The 24031-nt window shown below is 45.6% G+C and overlaps 2 protein-coding genes and 1 long non-coding RNA gene across 5 annotated transcripts in view; all 3 read left to right on the top strand.

The window, feature by feature from the left end:
- The window catches only part of vta1 (vesicle (multivesicular body) trafficking 1), a 29284-nt gene extending 11218 nt beyond the window's left edge, over nucleotides 1-18066 (top strand). Inside the window, exons 3-9 of one of the 3 annotated variants that reach the window (XR_004613353.1) lie at nucleotides 3238-3365; nucleotides 5562-5637; nucleotides 8696-8810; nucleotides 14111-14365; nucleotides 14567-14644; nucleotides 17443-17706; nucleotides 17762-17976. Coding sequence is in view for 2 of the 3 variants with exons in the window: in XM_034580702.1 (XP_034436593.1) it covers nucleotides 3238-3365; nucleotides 5562-5637; nucleotides 8696-8810; nucleotides 14111-14365; nucleotides 14567-14644; nucleotides 17443-17588 (798 nt within the window). In the remaining variant the exon portion in view is untranslated. Of the gene's footprint in view, nucleotides 1-3237; nucleotides 3366-5561; nucleotides 5638-8695; nucleotides 8811-14110; nucleotides 14366-14566; nucleotides 14645-17442 lie in introns of all 3 variants that reach the window. The other 2 variants (XM_034580702.1, XM_034580704.1) reach the window with 2 other exon arrangements.
- A 565-nt stretch (nucleotides 18067-18631) lies between these two features.
- LOC117758784 lies at nucleotides 18632-19170 on the top strand. Its single transcript, XR_004613361.1, has 2 exons — nucleotides 18632-18665; nucleotides 18712-19170. It is a non-coding gene; the product is annotated as an uncharacterized LOC117758784 (long non-coding RNA).
- Nucleotides 19171-21253: 2083 nt separating this feature from the next.
- adgrg6 (adhesion G protein-coupled receptor G6) overlaps nucleotides 21254-24031 on the top strand; it is a 51774-nt gene continuing 48996 nt past the window's right edge. The window contains 1 exon segment of the mRNA XM_034580737.1: nucleotides 21254-21435. Within this exon segment, the coding sequence (XP_034436628.1) occupies nucleotides 21434-21435 (2 nt within the window). The 5' untranslated portion in view covers nucleotides 21254-21433.

Genomic DNA, 24031 nt, shown 5'->3' with positions numbered 1-24031 from the left:
CTGAGAAAGAAGCGGCTTATAGTAAATATAGTTGTATAGTAAAAGGTCTTGAAGTTGCGCTGCCCCAGGGTTTGAGTCTCTGAGCTTCTCACCTTATCGTCTCTCAGGATGAACCCAATCACCCTGCAGGAAAAACTTGTCCTCTTTATCCAAAGCAGGTGACTGTAGCTGGATTGTAGATTTACATGTAAATCAAGAAGTAAGTCACCTGGTGCCATTTTAATGTTATTCAGGTGCGCACTCCCATGAATCTGGAATCTGAAGGGTCATCCAAGGCATATCTGTCCATCTGGACAGGATTAAGAGTTATTCCAGAAACGTTATGGAGCTGGAATTGAAAAGTGAACGGCCTGGTCCACATAAGGGAGAAGGGGGTCACATTGTAGAGTAAGGCCTGGCAGGGAAACACCTGGAGGCCTTACAGCCTGGTCGTCTCTATTCTGAACGACTGGAGGAGAATCCTCAACTCGGAGGGTTGGACTGAACGGTCGGGGGTGTTGCCAGTGGGGCATGTGGGGCATGTGGGGCATTGGCACGTTGACCCCCGGCTACAAAAGCTGGTTCAGCTCTGGTTACAGCCGTTAACATGGGGGTCCACACACCTTGGGTCACAAGTTGTATTTATAAAAAATACTTAACTTTTTACATTCATCCATTTTCAGAGCTTTTATTTGTTTACACAGAGATGAAATTGGTTTGTCCAAATAAAAAAAGACTAAATTGGATCCAGATTTGTCTTTGAACAGACTGTTAAGTTTCATAATTCAGTTGTCAGCCGCACTAGGAGAAGCCTGATTATTTAATCAGTGCACAAGCAAGCAACTGTAAAACACTTAAACCTTTTCTTCTTTCTGAAACGTGGGGATACCCGGACGTTTTTTCTATGTTCCACTTCTTTATGAACTGTTGCCAGAAGCTGTGACTCATCTCTGCAGCGCGAGCGAGTCGGGAAACAAACCACAGCAGCTTCGCTCTCTCTCTTTCCCCAATGACCTGGCACATACGCACAATACATGTTGGACTCATTAACTCTATTTTCCACTCATCCACCACAGGCCCAACTCTCCGAGGCTTTGCTCTCACTGGGATGTTGGAAAATCACTTGTTGAAAAATCTGTTTCATATCGAGCACAGTGGGAAATCAGCAGCAGCCACCAGTCAGACGCTGCTAAATTTAGAGGTTTGTCTGCGTAGTCCCAAAAGTTATTGTCTAAAAATACATTGAATCATCAAATAAGGATGTGAATTAAAGTGGTCATCGTTACAGTCACATGTTTACATGCCACCTTTCAAGGTGCTTGTTTTAGTGTGGTGGAGATAATTAAAGACGTTTCAGCATTTGTTTGTTTGTAAGCGGTTTATTTCAGGAGAGAAACCATTAATCTTTGGAGCAGATCCGATCGGGGGGGCGGATTCAGGATGCTTTTTTCTCCATTTTCTTTAATATTGCAGGATTGGGAAGTTGGCCCTTCTAGTTGAGTTACTGTCAGCAGGAGGCTCCGGGCCGATGCTCTGCTCGTCTCTCTCTGGACACTCGTCAGCACAGAGCGATCTCCTGCTGGGTCAGTGGTCGAAACATCTGGAAAGGTTTTACTGTTCTCTAAGACGCCAACTTCCTGCAACTGTGAAAGTTTACCTCAAAGTTTAGTTGTTGGTCAGAAGGAAAGTGAAGAGTTGGTGGAACCTTCGTGTTCCCTGATCAGTTGTCTCTCCTTCATTTTAAACTCAGCCCAGTGGTTTTTACATTCCTCTGCTGTGCCACACACACACACACACACACACACACACACACACACACACACACACACACACACACACACACACACACACACACACACACACACACACACACACACACAGTCAGTGAACAGAGTATCTATTCAGTCAGGGTCCTACTGTTGGAAGCAACCAGCTGTTTGCCTGAGTGATTTTTACAAGAAACCTGAAGCTCGGCTGGACGCAGTCACAGAGTGAGACACACAGACGCAGTCACAGAGAGTGAGACAGACGCAGTCACAGAGTGAGACACACAGACGCAGTCACAGAGAGTGAGACAGACGGTCACAGAGTGAGACACACAGACGCAGTCACAGAGAGTGAGACAGACGCAGTCACAGAGTGAGACACACAGACGCAGTCACAGAGAGTGAGACAGACGCAGTCACAGAGTGAGACACACAGACGCAGTCACAGAGTGAGACAGACGCAGTCACAGAGAGTGAGACAGACGCAGTCACAGAGAGTGAGACAGACGCAGTCACAGAGAGTGAGACACACACAGACGCAGTCACAGAGAGTGAGACACATACAGACGCAGTCACAGAGAGTGAGACACATACAGACGCAGTCACAGAGAGTGAGACACACACAGACGCAGTCACAGAGTGAGACACACACAGACGCAGTCACAGAGAGTGAGACACACAGACGCAGTCACAGAGAGTGAGACACACACAGACGCAGTCACAGAGAGTGAGACACACACAGACGCAGTCACAGAGTGAGACACACAGACGCAGTCACAGTCACAGAGAGTGAGACACATACAGACGCAGTCACAGAGAGTGAGACACACAGACGCAGTCACAGAGAGTGAGACAGACGCAGTCACAGAGAGTGAGACACACAGACGCAGTCACAGAGAGTGAGACAGACGCAGTCACAGTCACAGAGAGTGAGACACACAGACGCAGTCACAGAGAGTGAGACACACACAGACGCAGTCACAGAGAGTGAGACACACACAGACGCAGTCACAGAGAGTGAGACACACAGACGCAGTCACAGAGAGTGAGACAGACGCAGTCACAGTCACAGAGAGTGAGACAGACGCAGTCGCAGTCACAGAGAGTGAGACACACAGACGCAGTCACAGAGAGTGAGACAGACGCAGTCACAGTCACAGAGAGTGAGACAGACGCAGACGCAGTCACAGAGAGTGAGACACAAAGACGCAGTCACAGAGAGTGAGACACAAAGACGCAGTCACAGAGAGTGAGACACACAGACGCAGTCACAGAGAGTGAGACACACAGACGCAGTCACAGAGAGTGAGACACACAGACGCAGTCACAGAGAGTGAGACACACACAGTCACAGAGAGTGAGACACACACTCGTAACAGAAGTCCTTGTGACGAGGACGTGTGGATTAAGAAAGATGGGCTCACCCTTTGTGGGTCTTCAATAATGAACATGTGTGATTAAGTGTTTTTGATTAAACGTGTGTGTTTCCCAGATGAAGAAGGAGATGAGTGACCATGACTCCATCACTCAGGAGGTTGTTGGCAACGCCCACATCGAAAACTACGCCTTAAAGATGTTCATCTATGCCGACAACGAGGACCGGGGGGGTCGATTCCACAAGTAAGAGACTCCTCCTCTTGTCTATCACATCACTCACATCTGGCTGTAAATTGTTATGATTGCATTTAGACCACACACACACACACACACACACACACACACACACACACACACACACACTTTCTGTTTCAAATCCTTTTGGTCTCTTAGCAACAGACGGTGTGAACAAGGTCACATGTTCAGTGAATTTACTGTTTGACCTTTGTTCACGTTTTCAACACCTGTGTTGGATTGCATCACAGTCATGTGATTGTCAGTAATGTTTCTAACACGTGACGGACGTGAAACTGGAAGAACTCAAACATCTCAGGATGAAGAAGAGGAGCCGTACACGTAGAAGACGAAGACGTCAACTTGGAAACACGAGGAGGTTCCAGATCTTCTGGTGCTGAGGGCCGACGCCGGTGTGGATGAGCTGTAAACAACAACACTGATCTTTCCACAGCAGAGTTTATACGTCATGTCCGGCCTCCTGCTGCTCTACAGGCTCCGCCCCTGCTGCTCTACAGGCTCCGCCTCCTGCTGCTCTACAGGCTCCGCCCCTGCTGCTCTACAGGCTCCGCCCCTCGCCTGATGTTCCCACATGTTCCTGTTGGTGTGAAGGAGTCTGACCCGACAACCTGCTGCTGCTGCTTCACAGGACAAACACTCACTACTTGTGTTGAAGGTTTTTGAACAACAGCAGATCTTCTCTTGTAGTTCAGGACTTGCTGTATGTGTCTTGTTACACATGATGACTCATCCAGCCCTCGCCGCTCCTCAAACCACAGTTGCTTCATTTCTATCCGTGCTGCTCACCACACTTTTCCATCCGCTCTCGATCTTCGTCTTCACACTGAGACACAGATTGTTTCATCCTGTTGTCTGTATGTCTGTGGGACATACACACGTGTTGTATCTTTCTTTTACAGCAACAGGTCTTACTGGATCAAATCCCCTGGATGTTAGAATGTTAATGTTTTAAAATCCTTGTAGACAGTTTCTCCTTCATGAACTGAAAACTGTCCTTATGGAAACACAGGGGACCGGAACAGGAGCGTGAGTTTCTCGCCCCGTCAGTAAGTGTGAGCAGCTCGTGGCAGGTTGTGGAGAATGAATGGATTCAGGCGACAGGTTCTCTGGACGTGTTCACAGTGTAAATAAGAGTGAAGAAGTGTCTGTGTCCAGCAGCTACATTGAGCAGGACAGGGTAATACTGAGGTTCCGCTGGAGGGGGAACCACAAACAGTCTGTGGCTTTTACGAGATGCAGTAGGACGGTGCTAACAGGACCCAGGCCTCAGTGACGTGTTATGTCAGCCCCGGACACACACACACACACACACACACACACACACACACACACACACACACACACACACACACACACACACACACACACACACACACACACACACACACAAAGTAAATATACAGTAATTTACTAAATAAAAACAAGCACAAATGTGGGCATATATACACGGGTAAAAAAACAAAACAACTTACATATGTAACACACTCATTGACTCATACACACACACACACACACACACACACACACACTGGAGGTGAATGTTTATGAGAAACTTTGTTGGAATAAGAAACTTCCTCCAACATGTCGAGGCCTCTGCAGCTCACACGCTGCACTAACAGTGACCCATTCATCTCCATCGTCCTGCTCTCACTGGTTTGATCCTGTGTCTCCGGGTCAACATTTCTCTCTTTGTATAAAACCAACATCCTGGTATTTTCACGTCTAAATCTTTCTTTTCTCTTGCTGTACAACACTTTACACTCTTTGTTTATTATTTCTGCGTCCAATCATAGGGAGTTTTTAACTTCCTCCTCGTGACTATCGATTGTGTCAGTAAGCGACCGGCGCACAGCGACTACGCCGTCAATGCTTAAATCTGCAGGTCGAGGTGAAGGTCGAGGTTGAACGTCCTGACGACAGAGAGAAGACTGTTGTCATGACTTTCAATGTTGAGCTGCTGTTCATTTGTGAATTAATTAATTTCACTCTGTGCACACACAAACACACACATACACACAAACACAAACACACACATACACACAGCTCAACTACAGAATGTGAGAAACTGGAGGTAAAATGTATTTTTGGTTTTATTGTCTATTAAAGATGCTGAGCTTTGTTTTATAAATCTCTCCTTCCTTCATCCCTCCCTCTATCTTTCCTCCTCCTCTTTTCTTGCTGCAGGAACATGATCAAGTCTTTCTACACATCCAGTCTGCTGCTGGACGTCCTGTCTGTGTTCGGGGAGATGTCAGAGGAGGTAAGATCAAGATCCTCAAATGTTCACTTCACTTCGTGGCATCAATGCAGAACTTTCTCTTTCCTCTCACACGAGAACTTGTTACTCAGAATGTGTTGCACCCCCGCTACCGCCATAGATTGAATGAAATCTGTGGGAAACATGAGCAGCGTCAAATTTATCTTTAAATGTGTGGTCAGAGGGTCATGATTCCATACGCAGGTTACGGGTTAAGGTTTCGGGTTCGGACATAAAAAAAGGAGAATACCTGTCGGGTTGACGTCGAGCTTGGTTCAGGTTTGAAGAGAACACACAGACACACACAGACACACACAGACACACACAGACACTAGACCTAATCCATCTGGATGTGAATGAGGCACACACCAGATCTTTTTCTACATCGTGTCTAAATCTGCCAGAAGCCATTAATACATCAACGGGACACTTTTGTCCGTACAGTTGGCTGTTCCACTGAGTGAGGCCTGATGGACACACACACACACACACACACACACACACACACACACACACACACACACACAGACACACACTCGTCCATCACACAATGAGTCCTCAGAGGGGCCGGTGGCGGTGAGTGCCCAGCAGACGGACAGTCCGGGCTGATTGAGTTTCAGGCAGTAAAAAGAGGTTTTCAGCAGCTTCCCACCTGAGTGGAGCACCGTCAGTGAACAGGCGGATTGGTTCAGTGTTCGGTAACACCCATCAGAAAGCCTGACTCTCAGTGACAGCTTCCCCCCCGCACTGCAGCGTGACACTGAGGGTGGAGACCAGGTTCAGTGTCCGTCCTGCTGAGGTGTCTTAGTTACCATGTGTAGCTAACCTCTGATCTTCCTGTGGAGAGGAGGGAGCTCAGGTTTCCTTTAGAGGTTTCATTTCTCTTTACTCCAGGTTTGTCAGCACTTCCCTCATAATCTCTTTCCCTCAATGTTTTCTTATCTTGTATCTTTGATCAAAATACATTAGAAAAGGTTGATGAAGCAAAGGTTTATTTAGGTTCTTACGTAGTCAACATTTAACTCACTGTGTCTTTGTCTCCAGAGTGAAACAGTATTTGTTGGGTTTATTTTAGCATTAATACTTGTGCCTTGCCTAAACGGCCACTTAATGACGACTGCATGCAGACTAGTGTATTTGCTCCAAACCAGTTAATGGAAGCGTTTGTAATTCACATTTTCTGGATGTCTGGAGTCTTGATGATGAAGGCAGGGTGACTGGAGGTGTCATTTATATCTATGTGTGAACAAATCGTTGCTGCTCAGTCTGGATTTTTAAACTTCTGCGACCTGGCCTCCAAAGAATCTCAGGCATGAAGGGAATCACTGCTCACAGATGTTATAAGGAGCAAAATCTGGGGGCGATTGAATGTGATCTCTCCTCCAGATTCTGGTGAGAAGCCCGGCCGCAGCATTTTGAATTCTACCCGGTGTGAGACGAAGTCACAGCGTATCAGTATGGCTGGGTCGAAGCCCTGCAGAGGACGGCTGTTATCGGCTCTGTGTTTCAGCAGAGAGACGTATCTGCATCGCTCCATCAGCGGGACTGTCACAGCACTGAATGGCTGCAGACAAAGGCAGCGTCCACCATCTGTCTCTCGCTGCCTGAAGCTGTGATTGTCGTCCACCCTGAGTCGGCCGCAGTGACGGGGAGAGTGTCTCGCTTTAGCTTCTACATTCAAGTTGATTGTCCTTTCACGCTACAGAGCTGCTTTGACAACGGGCTGATCGACACCTCCAGTCTCAAACGCGAAATCTAGACCGTGACAAATACGCTCAAAGACTTTAAGACCAACCATCGTTTGTTGTTGTAAAGAAATAAGAAATGGACTAAATTAGCAGAGCATTTTTCTTCCGATGCTGAGTGGTATGTCAGACGATAAGTAACGAGAAATTACAGAAGACGGTCAATGTCAAACGGCCCCATTTCAGAAATCATAAATCTGCTTCTCGGGTCCAAATAGTCTGTAACGCAAATGACACGTTCTGTCCTTATACTCGAGATCAAGAATCAGGTTTAAAACCACACAGTTAAATGTCCTGTTCCTGTTATCATCTATAAAAACAAAAGGTATACGCACATCTTCAGACCCTGGAAGTTGGAACATGTGCCACGAATCATGTGTCTGTGGCGTCTCTGCTTTAGTTTTGTGTATATTTAAGTTTGTTCGATGTAAAAAATGTCATTGGCTGATTCATCATCAAATTTTAAACTGTCCAAAAGCCTCATAGCAGCGATGAACTTGAGCCAACAGACAATTGTGTTACTCTCAATCAATTTGTTTTAAGAGTTTTGTTGGACTCCCCCCCCGCCTTACAAATTCCCTCCGGGGACAAATAAAGTTGTTTTGAATTTAATTTGAACTGAGTTTGCTGTCAGGATTTCTGTTATCCTAACACTTCCTGTCTGTCGGTTCAACTGGCCTCCAGCAAATCCTCTTTTCAATTTTCTTTCTGGAATGTGTTCATGTTATGAGAAATCACCTCTCCTCGTCCTGTCAGTCATGTTTGTGTGTGAGTTACCGTCCTCCTGACTCTCAGTGGTGTAATATCCCAGCAGTGTTGTGTCAGTGAGTGGAAGTGGACTCCTTCAGTCAGGCCGAGGCTGAACAAACAGCTCCACCTCGGACTTGGGAGGGGCCATTGTTCCTGAGCTGCTGAAAACACGCTCACTTATCTGGAAGAAGCAGGAATTTCTCCATCCAGTCTTATCAGCTTCAGTTCAGTTGATCTGGCCTCTCGTCACCTTTCAGACATGCTCAGCTTGCTCATGTATCCTCGAGCACTCTGGTCTCTCTGCTTGTTGCCCACTTCTGCCCCTCGCTCTCTTTTCTGCTCTCGTTCTGCTCTGCACAGCCCAGTTTCATCCCCCTTTCCCCCCAATGAGTTCCCCAATCTTAATGTTTTCCACATGTGGTGCTCGCCTTTTCATCAACTGTCCCATACAAGGCTAATGATACGCCTGGTGTCCATTTTAATTGCCCTGCCCCCTGCAACCTGCCTTACAACATGACTAATAACCCCCTTTATCTCTCTCTGCCCTATTACTCAACCTCCACCAGAACATCCAGCACAGGAAGTACGCCCGCTGGAAGGCTACCTACATCCACAACTGTCTGAAGAGTGGGGAGACGCCTCTGTCAGGGCCCATCGCCATGGAGGGGGACGGGGAAGCAGGTGGGACACACTGATATGGCACAGAAAGACACACACAGGGCTAAAGCATGCTAACGTTTGAGCACCCAGTCAAAACTTGTGTTACTGTGAAAAGTTAAGTTAGTAGAAGATGAACCAAAGTGGCAAAAGGTTAAAGAAACAAGACTTTTCAACATTTTAAGTGAAATTAGTAAATAGTTCTTGTGCAGTTTAGAGTGGAAAAGGGAAATGAGCACCATGCAAAGGTTCAGACGTCCCAAAAGATCTGATGTCTCTTTAACTTTTAGCAAGGTCTCAGACCTTAATTAGCTTGTTAGAGCTGTGGTGCGTTCAGGGTCAGTGATGCAGATTTCAATAAACAGCTGAAGACTGCAAAGTGTTTCCTTAGTTGGTAATGAGGTTAAGAAATGGAAGTTACACTATTCCAGAAGGTCAATTATTAGAAAACTTTAAGAAAGAACTGCTTCAAAGGCAAATCAACAAAAGGATGAAGAATTTCATAACTGCTCTCTGACCGTTCACTTGAGCTTCTGTGATCATGCTCTCAGCTGTTTTTTCACAAAGAACAATAAATGTAAAGTCCAGGCAGTTTCCTGAAATGTGAGAACATGTAACTGCTACAGAAATCACTGACGAGCTGTGATACCTTTCATAGAGGGAAACAATAAGTTCTGACCGTGCAGGTTCCCCAAAGTTTTGCTTCGGGCCCTTTTCCCTTTTTTATTTAAAAAATGTAAAAGTTATATCTTTCATTAAAGAGAGAATTTATTTAAGACATTTTTAACTTCATACCTTTTAAGAAACAAGAACATATTTTTACTCTCAGCTTTTCACGCCCAAACTGACCCACTTCACATGTTCCAACACGTCTGAGCTCTCTTTAAAGAACACCTCCTCTGTTGACGTTATTTGGGTCTGTGTGTGTGTGTGTGTGTGTGTGTGTGTGTGTGTGCGTTGGATTTGTATTGTGTACGTTATCAGTTGTGAGACTGTTGCAGGAAAGCCCTGCAGCCTTCGGGAGATTAGAGGTGTGCAGAGAGTAGATTAGTGCTGTAGTGTTCTTACATTCAAAGTCACAGGGAATTAAATCATTAGGGTCAGAACAAGAGTCTTTGCATGAGATTGTGTTTTGTTGTTTTAATTCTCCGTCCTCACGGATCAACGCTGAGTCTCTGACCTTTGTGGCACTGAAGAACTCGGCCCTCTGCAGCCAGGCCGTCGCTATACAACATAACCTTTAGGAGAAAGAAAGCACAGGAAAACACCAGGAGATCCTGAGGAGATTGAATGAGTCGACTAAATGACCACTTCAGCCTTTAAAGTTCACGGCCTTGTGAGGATCATGGGGCTGGACAAAGCACGACGGGAAACTGACCTTTTTGTTTGGCTGCCACCGGGGGGGCAGAGAGATTTTCAGTAAATTAGAACAAGTGATGTTTCTCTAATTTACAGTCGGAGCGTTCTTCTATTGGCAGGTGGTAATTCAGTTTGATGTCTGCCTCGGGTTAAAGCTAACGTGTCTTTATTCTGTTACTAAACCAGCTCTTAAACTGATAAACAGGATGATGTCACTTTTCACATTCATTGTGTCATGAGAAGAAGCTGATTTATCAGTTTGGATGAACATTCACATTTTAGTTTTCAGTCCATTAAAACTTTTTGCAAGGCTTTTTTTATTTGATTTCAACCTTTCGAAGTCTTTTTTATTCAGAAAATGGCTTGATATTAATTCCATAGTATTTATTCTGATGATTCTTCAGACTCATGAACTTGAAGTAGAACTTGAAGTAGAACTTGAAGTAGAGCTTGAAGTAGAACTTGAAGTAGAGCTTGAAGTAGAACTTGAAGTAGAACTTGAAGTAGAGCTTGAAGTAGAACTTGAAGTAGAGCTTGAAGTAGAACTTGAAGTAGAGCTTGAAGTAGAACTTGAAGTAGAGCTTGAAGTAGAACTTGAAGTAGAACTTGAAGTAGAGCTTGAAGTAGAACTTGAAGTAGAGCTTGAAGTAGAACTTGAAGTAGAACTTGAAGTAGAACTTGTACTCGGCCTCATGCGGCTCCAAAGCATCTGGACTCATTTCCACATTTTACCTTCAGAGCTAGAAATTGCATCGAGTGTCTCTCGGGACGACTCGACACCAAACTGGATCTCATTTTGACCTGAACTCCTTCGGGCTCGCACACGTTTCCCGTCCCCACAGGGAAACTCGCAGCGTGTTTTTCATACCAGGGAACTGAGGTCGACAGATTCCTGGCTAAAATGAACGCCATCTGCTCGTCCACGCCCATGAAACATGGCCTGCTCCCCCGTGACATCAGCTCGAGAAACCCTCGCAGCTGCACACGCGTGTACAGTAACACACACACACACACACACACACACACACACACACACACACACACACACACACACACACACACACACACACACACACACACACACACACACACCGTGGCTACATCACAACTCTCTCTCACTGTTTTCACTGACACTCTCCTCTGCCTCCTCCCAGAGTGCATTGGGGTCTCTGTGTCAGTGATGTCATCATGACGGTAATATCATCCACTGTGTGTGTGTGTGTGTGTGTGTGTGTGTGTGTGTGTGTGTGTGTGTGTGTGTGTGTGTGTGTGTGTGTGTGTGTGTGTGTGTGTGTGTGTGTGTGTGGTTTATTGTCATCAGTAGTGCAGATGTTTTCTGGTTTGTGCACGTGACAGAGCACATCTGTCTCTCTGTGTGAACGTGTTTCTGAAGTGTTGTCGTTTTGTCGTAGACAAAACATGACTGAGGACGGATTGTGTCTTCTTTAGTTTTTTCTCAGTCACAATGAAAACACATTTGGATCATAGAACATCAATAATCTCTCCCATTCCATGTTTGTAGCTATGACACAGAATGACGAGATGCAACTTTCCCTTAAACAGACTCTTAAAAAATGCTTTATTAATAGTCAGGTTGTCGTTCGTGTTCTTGTGAACGTGATATCTGAAAAACACCTCGAGGGAATTTCCTTCAAATTTGTTACCAACGTTCAATTGGACTCAAAGATGAACTGATTTGAATTCAGGGGTCAAAGGTCAAGGTCATGGTGGCCTCACTAGACGTGTTTTTGGCCTCTTGAAGATGATATCTTAAGTCTGACTTTAAGGAATTTCTTCACATTGTGACCACTTGTCACTTGGACTCAGAGATAAACTGATTTCGGGGGTCAAAGGTCACAGTGAGAATAAGTGTATGTAGACTGAACCTTCCTGTTCCTGACATTCCTTCTCCAGATGGCAGGGCAGGGATTCCAGTTTAATGTGCAGACTCTGTGCTCCCAGTGAACGGCCCCTCCTCCCGTCAGGATCAACTGAAAACATGGATAGTTTTCAATGATCGGGTCAATCTGTGGTTTTTAAGTGTGATGATCTTCTGGCTCTCAACTGGTCACAAGTATTTTTCTTCTTATCTGTTGACCAGGCCTCCCTCAGCGGCGCTGGACGCTGCAGGGAAGTGAACCAGTTAAAGTGGGTTAATTAACCTCTGGAGACCCTGTGGGTCACACACACGTACCAGTGGTGGTAGTTACAGAAACACTGTTGTCTGCCAGCAGCTCTGGTCCGACGCTCCACAGAGAGGGGGGGGAGGGGTTTAGCAAGAGGAAAGGAATGGATGGGGAGAGTTATGGCAGAGAAAGAAAACAACTTCCAGAGTTTAGCTGTAAAACCATGAAGGACGTGTTCTGTGACCCAGTTGTCGGAGTGAAATGTCTTTAAAGGGACTGTTTGATCTCTAGTTTCTCTTATCTTAGACATTTCCCCACTCGGCCCCAAACAGATTCACCCTAACACTTTCAAAGTCCTTCTAATGTCCGTCTGACAGCATCTTACAACATGTCGTCATCCAACGCGCATGATTCCGGGAATGAAAGTGACGGATAAATAAAGTTGAACAGCTCAATGAAAGTGTGTCAGATGTAATGTTTGTCCACCTTCCTGCCTGTGATGCAGTAATGACAGATGCTGGGGTTTAACACGGTGTCGAGTCCAGCCCATGTCTGCAAATCCACTCATGTTTAATCTGTCAGAATCTTTCTGGCAGTGAAGAAATGTTTTCTTTGTGTCGGGTGTGGTTGCTGAGAGAAGGAAAGTCTCCAGCGTCGGGCTCATGTTGGACAGATGTAAACACAGCAGGCTGGAACTTTCCTTTCTTCATATTCACTTTGAAACATTGTCCTAATGAAGCCCAGTTCACTGTCCACAGCTCTGGTCCCTGCACAGTCCACACCGCCCGACTGGTTGTCTTTCAGTTGTTGTGACTTCACGCTGTCGGTCAGCAGGAGAAACCCGACTGATCCCCGAACTACATTTAATCACAAAGACTGAAACTCTAGTTTAAAATCTATCAATGTGATTTCAAATGTGTGTGTGGCCGCGCAGTTTAATCTCATTTCTATTCATTCAAATCATTTCTCCTTAACTATTTGATGTTTCTCGTCACCTGATGTACTTTTTATGAAGAAACTTTTTTCCCGTGTGTGATTGGGACTAAGAGGTTTAAGCTCCTCCGTTCAGAATTCCTTTCTGCGGCAGCAAAGCTTCATTTCTGCAGATTAACGTTTCATCTCTGTTCCGGCGCTGACTCGTCGGTGTAAGCCGAGGCTGAGGGGGAGCAATTACACGAAGGTGTCAGGAATCAGCAGCCAGCAGTTGTTAGGGGGACGGTGTAGTTGTGAGGCTGATCTGAGGATGAGAAGTGATGAGCTGCATCCACGGTCTTCTCACTGTTGTTCTAATGATGCATCACATTGATTCTGACACCAGGACAAAGTTCTTATTATCAACTGTCACCAGATATTTAATTTCCTCTGCTACATTTCCTCTATATGTTCCTGTAGAGCTCACGCAAATCACTGATCATATCTATGGCGTCACGTCATCTCACAAAGGTTCAGTCTTATCAAGTGAGAAGTCGTTATCTAAAAGAGTTTTAGAGAAACAACAGGTGGAGTTTTATTAAAACTTTGACTCATTTACTTCTCCCATCTGGTGAATCAGGCTGAACCAGACTAGGGATGAAACGGTTACTGGTTTTACGATGAACCACAGTTAAACACCCGATGGTTAGGGTGTGAAAAGCTAACGGTAAAAACGGACGAGCATCAACCACAGTGAGCAGCCACCTGGGTTTGTTATGTGCGTGTGTGAAGTTTACTTTGTGTTTGTTTGATTCGCTCAAGAGTTTATGAAACGCACATTTAAACAAGTGGAGCTGCTACACAACACGAGACACTGTCCATGTGGAGAAGATTCACATGAGCCCTCGTCTTCGTTGTCTCTCCTAGACGAGTTTGGAGCTGCAGGTTTCTCCGGCCCCTCCCAGGGCGGATCCTTCAGGGGAGCTCCTCCTTCTCAGTCCTATGACGACCAGGACCAGAGTTTGGATCAAGGTCCGGCCCCTGGGATCGGATTTACTCCGGGTCCAGGACAGGGACCATCGGCACCATCGGGTCCTCCCAACATCAACTACAACAACATCCACATCCCACCAGGGGCCCACGCACCGGCCAACACTCCAGCTGAGCTGCCTCCGCCTGCAGGTATGAAGACACGATATGTGCTGATGTAAAACTGTTTAACAAACGCACACGTCACAAATAATTAAAGAATTCATATTTATTGTAGTCGGTTTACACACGTGTAAGCTGATTACACATCAGGCCGTCCGTGCACACACACGTAACAATTTGTAAATAAACACAAGAATTCACCCCCAGTTCAATCTCCTGTGTGTTGACCAGCAGAAGGAGTGAAACCAGTGCCTTTGCCTCGCTCGGTGCCCGTTGTCGACCCCACACTGCTCAACGCCCAACAGCAGGGTAAGAGCGCACACACACACACACACACACACACACACACACACACACACACACACACACACACACACACACACACAGTGTTTATATGTGTGTATATGTAAACTATTCTCCGTAATAAGCCGTCCGCCCCTTTCTGGATAAGTGATGATAAAACCACTTCTTCAGCTGCACCGAGACATTTATTTTCTTGTCAAGCTTCGTATGCTCGCTCAGCAGAACAGGTGAGATTAATAATTCAACCTCTTTTCACGACTTGATTCAACATTTACTGCAAATTTATTGAAAGTTTTAAAGCCGTTTTCTCTTTAAACTTCACAGGGTGAATTGAGTTGTGTCCGTGCGACTCGGGCGATTACACTTCTCTTTTGTCCCGAGGCCGATACATTTAAAATGAAAAGCCGTATTTGAGGAACATCAGTCCGGCTGCTGGCTCCGTTAAAACGCCTCAGACGGACCAGGAGGCTTGTGTTTCTGTTCAGATGCTTCCAGCGTCTCCGCTACATTTACCTTTTATTTTGTTCAGGCAGCAGTCGCCTCTGCAGAGCCTCTCGAACAGAATATGCTCCGATCCAGTTTTTCATCCAGAGTTGAAGTTCTATCGAAGCAGTTGTGTTAACGTGAACTGTGCATGTTCAACGATATTTAGTGGTGAAAGCCACAGTTACTGGAGAAGAAGAACTGGTTATTTCTGAAAGTGTAAAAGTGACCAGCAGCTTCACCACAGGTCACACAAACTCTAATGTAAACCTGAACGATGATGTGATGTTTGAAGAAACCTTCTCTCCTTCCTCCACACCCCTCTCGCCTCGGAGCGCTGTGGCTTCTGGACGTCTTCCACCTCTTTGCTGACTCTCACTTCATTTTTCCGTTATTCCCCCCCCCCCCCCCCCCCCCCCCCCCCCCCCGCTCCTCTCGGTCGCTCCCCATCCTCCGCAGTTTGCACTCAGCATTTTCACGAGTCCTCTCCAGCTCTCTGGAGGAGAGGGGGAATCGGCCCGGGGATCAGGGGCTTATGGTGCAGCATTATTCAATCTTTCTTTTTCTGTTCCGCTGCAGGACGTTTTTAAGAGCCGAGGTTTTACTGTGTTTTACGAGCGGTATGAAAGAGAGGCATCATGTGCTGCTCAGTTGTTTCTGCCTGCACTGGTTCTCCAGGTGGGGTCCAGGGACCTTCACGGCTCCTTTATGGGGTCTCGACATGTTCACATGACAGTAAAAGAGTAATTTGATGTCATTATTATTTCATGTGCTAGACATTAACTCTGTGAGATTTTGGCTGTGTGGATCTGAGGATTTATCGTCTCTGCTGCAGAGAGAACGGCCCAAAATATACGAGTGACATCAAGAAAGAATCCAAGGGATGGTTTTCTGGGAGGTTTGAAGTCAAAGGTTTCATGTCAAGTGGATAAATGGCCTGTTTAACAAGGAAAACCCTGTTTAAGCCTTTAAAAGTCAGCATTTACTTAAATCAGCTGTTTGTGAAGATGGTGCAGGTGAAACCGGTCGTTTCCTCCTCTGAAGGTCGTTTTCAGTGGAGGCTTCAGTCTGAGCCAAACTGTGATTATTAGATTATTCTGTCAGATCCTCCGTCACATTATACTTAACTTCTTCTGCACTGAAGTCTGGACATGACGTGTTCCTGACGTGTTCCTGATTCCTATATCAGAGAGACAGAGATTTAACTGGTGCACGTGACAGTGCACGTGACAGTGCACGTGACAGTGCAGGTCACTGTGCGCCGGTTGCTAACTTTCAAATTCATAGTCACGGGGGGAAATTACAGCTGCAGAATAACGTCCATGAAGGTGTTGCTCCAGTGTTCAGGTGCAGTGCGTAGTTCATGTGAGGAGACGTACGACAACGAGGGACGAGGTACGACGGAGCGATAAAAGAACTGATAAAGAAAGAGATGTTGAGTGGTGTTGTCGAGGGTGGCAGAGTCTTCTGAGCTTTACAGGGATGAATCCTGAATCCTCTTGTATTCACAGGCGACTAGTGTGAGACCGAGGGTGGATATGAAATGTGTGTTTTCTATAGACTGTAAGATGTTGTGTGTCCTCCAGAGACTCGCTGGGTGGAGGCCTGTGAGCGAAATCAGCTGCAGAAACAAAGACATGCAAAGAAAAATACTTGGTTTTTAGGTTAAAGTTCATTTGTTCACGCTGCAACATTAGAAAGAGAGAAAACCCTGCGAGGAGGAAATCCTCATAAATCACATGATCCAGCATGTAAAACACTGGAGAGCAAACAGAAGATGTTCAATTAGCTTCAGCGTCGGGTTGTTTTATTGTTTTAATTTGAAGATGTCCTCGTGTGTCAGCGTTTTATCTGATAAGTTAGAAATGTTGGGACAACTCGTCATCTTCAAACTCTGAGGCCGCAGCAGCTTCACCGTGAACATCTTTAGATCTTTCTTTCCTTGTGGTCGTTCTCCTCTGCAGGTTGGTCTTCATTATACATTACCCATAATCCCCTGGGTGCTGACAGGTGATTATGGGATGCTTGTGTTGAGTTTCCATGACGCAGGTCGATGGAGAGTTAACCCCAGATGAGATGAATCTCTTCCTGTTCTTTGTTCTATTTTTGTGATCTGGTTTTAAACGACCTTTAACCTGATTAACCATCCTTCTTTGAGTTGTTTAGTTGTTGAATATTATCTGACTTTTCCTCCTCTCTCTCTCTCTCTCTCTCTCTCTCTCTCTCTCTCTCTCTCTCCCCCCCCCCCCCCCCCTCTCTCCCTCTTGTTATCTTCCAATCTGCTTCTTCTTTCCCCCCCCTCTGTCCATCCTTCGCTCCAGGCGGTGTCCAGCTCACCCCCGAGGACTTCACCAAGGCCCAGAAGCTCTGTAAGTACGCGGGCAGCGCCCTGCAGTACGAGGACGTGGGCACGGCGATCCAGAACCTCCAGAAAGCTCTGAAACTTCTCATGACCGGCAAAGAATGAAGCCTTTGTCCTTCTCCAATCTGATCCCTCCATCATCCAGCCTCCTCCATCCCCCTCTTTTCTCTAGAGCAGCGCCGCTGATGTGGCCCACAGCGACACACACACACACACACACACACACACACACACACACACACACACACACACACACACACACACACTGAGGCCGTCCTGTTCAGTTTGCTGTCAGAGGAGGACATGATGGAAATCAGTCTGCAACAATGGCTGCCTGTGTCTGACGCTGCGTCGCACTGACTGACTCGCTAACCGACTCTCTGACTCACTGACTCTGACTCCTTGATTGAAGGCTGCAGTGACTCTCTGACTCTCTGACTCACTGACTTTCTTACCCACTAACTCTCTGACTCTCTGACTCACTGACTCGCTGACTCACTGACTCACTGACTCTCTTACTCTCTGACTCTGAGTCTCTGACTCCTTGATTGAAGCCTGCAGTGATCAGCAGTGACTCTCTGACTCTCTTACCCTCTTACTCTCTGACTCTCTTACCCTCTGACTCTCTTACCCTCTGACTCTCTGACTCTCTTACCCTCTGACTCTCTGACTCTCTGACTCTCTTACCCTCTGACTCTCTGACTCTCTTACCCTCTGACTCTCTGACTCTCTGACTCCTTGATTGAAGCCTGCAGTGATCTGCAGTGACTCTCTTACCCTCTGACTCTCTTACCCTCTGACTCTCTGACTCTCTGACTCCTTGATTGAAGCCTGCAGTGACTCCTACAGGAGCTGATCACAGCTTCATTCTAAATCTCCACTGACTCAGTTCTTCTTACATTTTAAACAAACCATTTAATTCTTAAATCTTTAAATGATTTTTGAGGAAACTGAAGCTTTAGTGAAGATTCGTGTCGTGAGTGAACTAATGAGAAGGAATCAGAGGAAGTGATGGAACCACAATGAGCAGGATCCACAAGCAGCATGTGAACAACAGGTTGTGTCTCAAAGTGTCTCCTCAGCAGAGGAAGGAGGACATGTAAACTGACTCAGACTCAGACTCGGACGGACGGACGGACGGACGGACGGACGGACGGACCACTGGACAAAAGATCCAACACTGTGACCGAGCGACTCGCAGACTCTGATCTGAACCAACTGACACAAGACGTTCGATTCCTCACTTTACCAGACGAGTCTCCAAACCTCCACAATAAGAGTTTGACTGTTTCCCAGCGACTTAACGCCGATTCAACAGGAAACTGTGACGTGATGAGTCGATATTTTTAACTTCAGTTGCTGTTTTATAAGTTAATACGTCACGTTCAGCTGAGACGTTAGAGAGCAAAGGGTGGAGGAAAACAAAACGATCCAGTAAATCGTGGAATAAAACTGTTTGGGTGTCGGGGTGCCTACAGGGGGCGCTAGTTCACATGTTGACACATCACTTTCTCTGTATGTTGATTATTCCTGAGGTGGAGGTTTCTCTGCTCATGTACATTTCTCAGAACTTATTTTAGTGAGATGTTTGGTTTTTGGTTTTTACAGTTTCTAAGTTTCTTCAGAATCTCGTCACTCGTCAGAATCAAAGCGATTCAAAGAGATTTAAATAAAATGTTTGAAATGATGCTGTGATGTTGACTCTTGTGTTTCTTAATGTTTTAGTGATTAAAGCTGAGATAAAAATCTGTGAAACATGAAACAGCTACAGAATTACAGTTTGATACAATGAGAAAAGCGTTAAATTGAAATATAAATAAACACATGGACACGTGTCCTGTGCACTGTAGCATTGGGTTTAGCAATTAGCATTAGATTCCAAAGTATTTTATTTCCAGGTTGAGATAAACGTGTCAAAGATGTGCGTTGATATTTCAGGATTAAATGTTTTCCATTGTCATTTATATCAAACCGAAACGTTAGCTAGGAAGTTTAATGCTAACGTTAGCTATTAAATATGTTGTTTTACTTTGAAACTTTCTCTTTTCTCTTCTAAATTGGACTGAACAGAAAATCTTTGATTACAATCGATTCTTCATTTTGCCGTGGACTTTTGTGTGAAGCACTTCGTAGCCTTGTTTAAATAAGTGCTATACAAATAAAGTTATTATTATTCTGGTTCTGATCGGCCGCCATCGATCGGTCCTGTGTCCAGCATCTGTGACCAGTTGTCTCACGTGGTTTCTCCACCGGTTCGATGCTGGTGGCAACTAAAGATCTCGTTCGGAACGTGGTTTCAGTTCCTTCACATAACGATGTTTTCTGTGGGACGTTAACAGGAAGTTACGAACCTGCAGTTCAAAGACTCAACTGGTCTTAAAACATCGACTTCTGAAGTTTTTCGTCCCGACACAAACTCACTTCTCTATTTTAAGAGTGAGGTCAGGTCTTCGGCCCGAAGCACAAAATGTTCACGTTTACAACCAACGGAAGCAGGAAGTGATGCAGCGCAGTCCGGCTCAGAGACGCCTCGTGTCCCCGACAACTGGACAATTAATAAATATAACACAACGATTTTTATTCAACAAACTAAATTCACACTGAAAACCATTAGATTTGATCTGATAACGTTAAAAGCTCCTCACGCTTCTAAACTAACGCTCATCGATCAGGTTTCTGATATTAATCAGTGTTTTTCTCTGCTGGAAACAAAATGACGAATGTTTCAAAGTGTCTCGTCGTTTGTCTCAGTGCGACTACACAAAGGAAGTCGTTCTACAGTTATAACAATAAAACATTGAAACCTGAAACCATCGACGCAACTAAGAACGCTTTAATGTCTCAGTGAACTTGACCTTTGACCCCCACAGTCGAATCTCTTCCTCTGAGTGAAACTTTCAACCAAATTTAAACGAGTTGTGTCAAAATGGATGAAACGACCAGAAAAACAGAAATATTCAATTAATCTGAATTTATTTGTACGAACACATTATGTAACACAAAGTTCCTTAAAGGATGAAACAGTAAACACAACACTACGTTAACAGGAAGTGATGGAACACTGTCGGACATGCCATACATTTCAATTAGGAAACATCAAAGGCAGAAAATCAAAGCATGATAAAATATTGAAAAACTAAAAGGACTGCATTTATTTTGAAAACATGACTCTCTTTCTCTCTCTCCCACTGCCCCTCCTCTCTCTCCCCCCCCTCCTCTGCCGCCCCTCCCCTCCTCTCTCTCTCTCTTTCTCTCTGTCTCGCTGCCCCTCCTCCCCCCTCCTCTCTGTCTCTCTCTCTCTCTCTCTCTCTCTCTCTCCCTCTCTCTCTCACTGCCCCTCCTCCCCCCCCTCCTCTCTCTCTCTCCCCCTCCTCTGCCCCCCCTCCCCTCCTCTCTCTCTCTTTCTCTCTCTCTCACTGCCCCTCCTCCCCCCTCCTCTCTCTCTCTCCCCTCCTCTGCCGCCCCTCCTTCCTCTCTTTCTCTCCCTCTCTCTCTCACTGCCCCTCCTCTCTCTCTCTCCCCCCTCCTCTGCCCCCCCCCCTCCTCTCTCTCTCTCCCCCCTCCTCTGCCGCCCCTCCCCTCCTCTCTCTCTTTCTCTCTCTCTCACTGCCCCTCCTCCCCCCCCCCTCTCTCTCTCTCCCCCCTCCTCCTCTCTCTCTCTCTCCCCCCTCCTCTGCCGCCCCTCCCCTCCTCTCTCTCTCTTTCTCTCTGTCTCGCTGCCCCTCCTCCCCCCCCCCCTCTCTCTCTCTTTCTCTCTCTCAGTCCAAACTTTGGAGACGTTGTGTGTCGAGCTCTTCGCGTTGTGGATGTTTGTCTGAGAAGAAAGAGAGAAAGAAAGAGAGAAACTAAAAGAGAGAGAAACAGAAGTAAAAGTCCACAGGATGGTTGAGATGGTGATGAAGATGATGAAGATGAGTGGAGGAGACGAGCTGCTGCTGCTGAACTGAAACATGTGAGTTTAAAACTTCGAACATCGATGTAACTTTTTAACTTTGGGTTTATAACTAACTTTGACTTCATGTTGCTTCTGTCTCACTTTGTTCAGTTGTGTTATTGTGTTGATGTTTATCACTGTGTGGACTTTTGTTGTGTAGTCTTGTTTTTTGTCTTGATGTTGTGTTGTGTGTAGTTGGTTGTTTAATCACTTTTATGTTGTGTTTTTCTGCTGGTGTTGTGTTTTTTATTGATACAATGTTGTGTTATTGATTCAGATTTAACTTAAGTCAAAAAATCAATAATCAATAAGTCGATCGATACTCGATCGGCTGCAGCTTCTGTCATGTGACACTTTAAAGTTGATCAGTTATTCAAAACAATAAAGAATCAATAATGACGCACACGTATGACGTAGGAATAATAATAATAATGTGACTCCCCATCATAATCAATACCGACATGTTATTGATCAGGTATTGACGCCAATCCTGTTGTCAGGTTGCAGTTTATTAGGAACAGCTGTGATATTGATTCCTCGTGACTCCAGCTCATCAATATGACCTGAAAATCATTTTAATATATTTCACTCCACAACCTGTGTGTGTGCAGAAAATAAAAATCACTCGTTCGCAGATTTCTTTGCTGAGATTTCGACAACAAGGTCAAAATATTCCGAGAGAATGAAGTTGTAATTTCATTGTTGAGAAAACTCTGAAAACTCTGATGTCAACAAATGATACCAGAGCTCTGATTGGTTCAATCTGTCCTGATGCTGCTCATTCCTCATTTTAACAGAGACACACGGATCTTCTCATATTCACAACTTTTTCTCATAAAATAATTATTTCTCATAATATTGCAACTTCAACATCATGACATTCCTACATAACCTCATAGAGTCTAGATTGTATCAGTGTAATATTAGTTCATGTTAGTTTGAAGGTTCGTGATTCTTCTGTATCGAGCTCGGACTTTATCAAAGGACGTGTTGTCTCAGGTTTGTGTCTGCCAGCGGTTACACAACCTGAAAGACACATCAGGTTTAAAGGAGGTGACGTCCAACTGTTGACAGGAGGCTGAGTGTGTGTGTGTGTGTGTGTGTGTGTGTGTGTGTGCGTGAGTGTGTGTGTGTGTGTGTGTGTTTGTGTGTGTGAGAGTGTGAGTGTGTGTGTGTGTGAGTGTGTGTGAGAGTGTGTGTGAGAGTGTGTGTGAGAGTGTGTGTGTGTGTGTGTGAGTGTGTGTGTGTGTGTGTTTGTGTGAGTGTGTGTGTGTGAGAGTGTGTGTGAGAGTGTGTGTGAGAGTGTGAGTGTGAGTGTGTGTGTGTGTGTGTGTGTGTGTGTGTGTGAGTGTGTGTGTGAGTGTGTGTGTGTGGTGTGTGTGTGTGTGTGGTGTGTGTGTGTGTGTGAGTGTGTGTGTGTGTGTGTGTGTGTGTGAGTGTGTGTGTGTGTGTGAGTGTGTGTGTGTGTGTGAGTGTGTGTGTGTGTGGTGTGTGTGTGTGTGTGTGTAGTGTTAGCGGAGGACATGATGAAAACAGAGATACAGAAGAAGAGGGGATGGAAACGGAGGAGGGCTGAGAGTCGGGTGGTGCAGACAGGAATGTGCTTCATTAAGTTAAAGGTGAAGATGTGAACTCTTCACTTTGATGACGTGAAGCTTCGGCCTCGTCTTCCTCAGTGAAACCTGGAGCCTGAACCTGAAACTCCCAGAGAAAACTACTCTCATGCTTCTGGATGGAAGACGAAGCTGAAACAGAGAAGAGACGTTGACTGACATCTGTTCGTTGTTCTGGAGGTTCTAGAGGTTCTAGAGGTTCTGGAGGTTCTAAAGGTTCTAGAGGTTCTGGAGGCTCTAGAGGTTCTGGAGGTTCTGAAGGTTCTAGAGGTTCTGGAGGTTCTAGAGGTTCTGAAGGTTCTAGAGGTTCTGGAGGTTCTGAAGGTTCTGGAGGTTCTAGAGGTTCTAGAGGTTCTGAAGGTTCTAGAGGTTCTGTTTCTGAGGGACTTCACACTTTTCTCTGTTGTTCACGTAAAAAGTGACAGAATCAGTTCAATAATAATAACTTTGATGTATAAATTGAGTTTCACGACCCGAGGACTTGACGTGTGACAGGAATGAAAAGAATCCGCCCACAACATGGATGATGAACTGAGGACTAACGGCAGCGTCACCTGGTGGCAGGTGTTTGAGGAGATTCTGGAGAGACGCAGGATTTCAGAGAGAAAAGTTTCAATGATTTCACAAAGTTTCATCTTGTGAGGAGGAAACATGAGTTCATCTGTTTGTATCAACAATTCAAATCCGAGGTTGAGACGTGAAACCTTCTACGTCCAATCGGCTTCCTCTGTGAGTTACATGTGGTTTCCTGGTGTGAACGTCTTCATGATCCTGAACTTCTGGGACACAAAATGTCTGCCTGGAGGCGGGGGGTGTGCGGCCGCCCTGCAGACGCATGAATCGCTCTCTTTATGTGGTCGTGTCGCCGCCTTGTTCGCTGACCTCGCTCCACTTGTCATTCACTCCCATTTCCATACGGGAGCCGAGGAGGGAGGAGAGGAAACGAGACGCAGGAGTTGACAAAGAGACGAGTTTTTCTTTAATGTCAGGAGCTGCATGAA

Source organism: Hippoglossus hippoglossus, chromosome 24 (assembly GCF_009819705.1).
Source record: "Hippoglossus hippoglossus isolate fHipHip1 chromosome 24, fHipHip1.pri, whole genome shotgun sequence".
NCBI lineage: Eukaryota > Metazoa > Chordata > Actinopteri > Pleuronectiformes > Pleuronectidae > Hippoglossus > Hippoglossus hippoglossus.
This window is presented reverse-complemented; position numbering and strand designations above follow the sequence as displayed.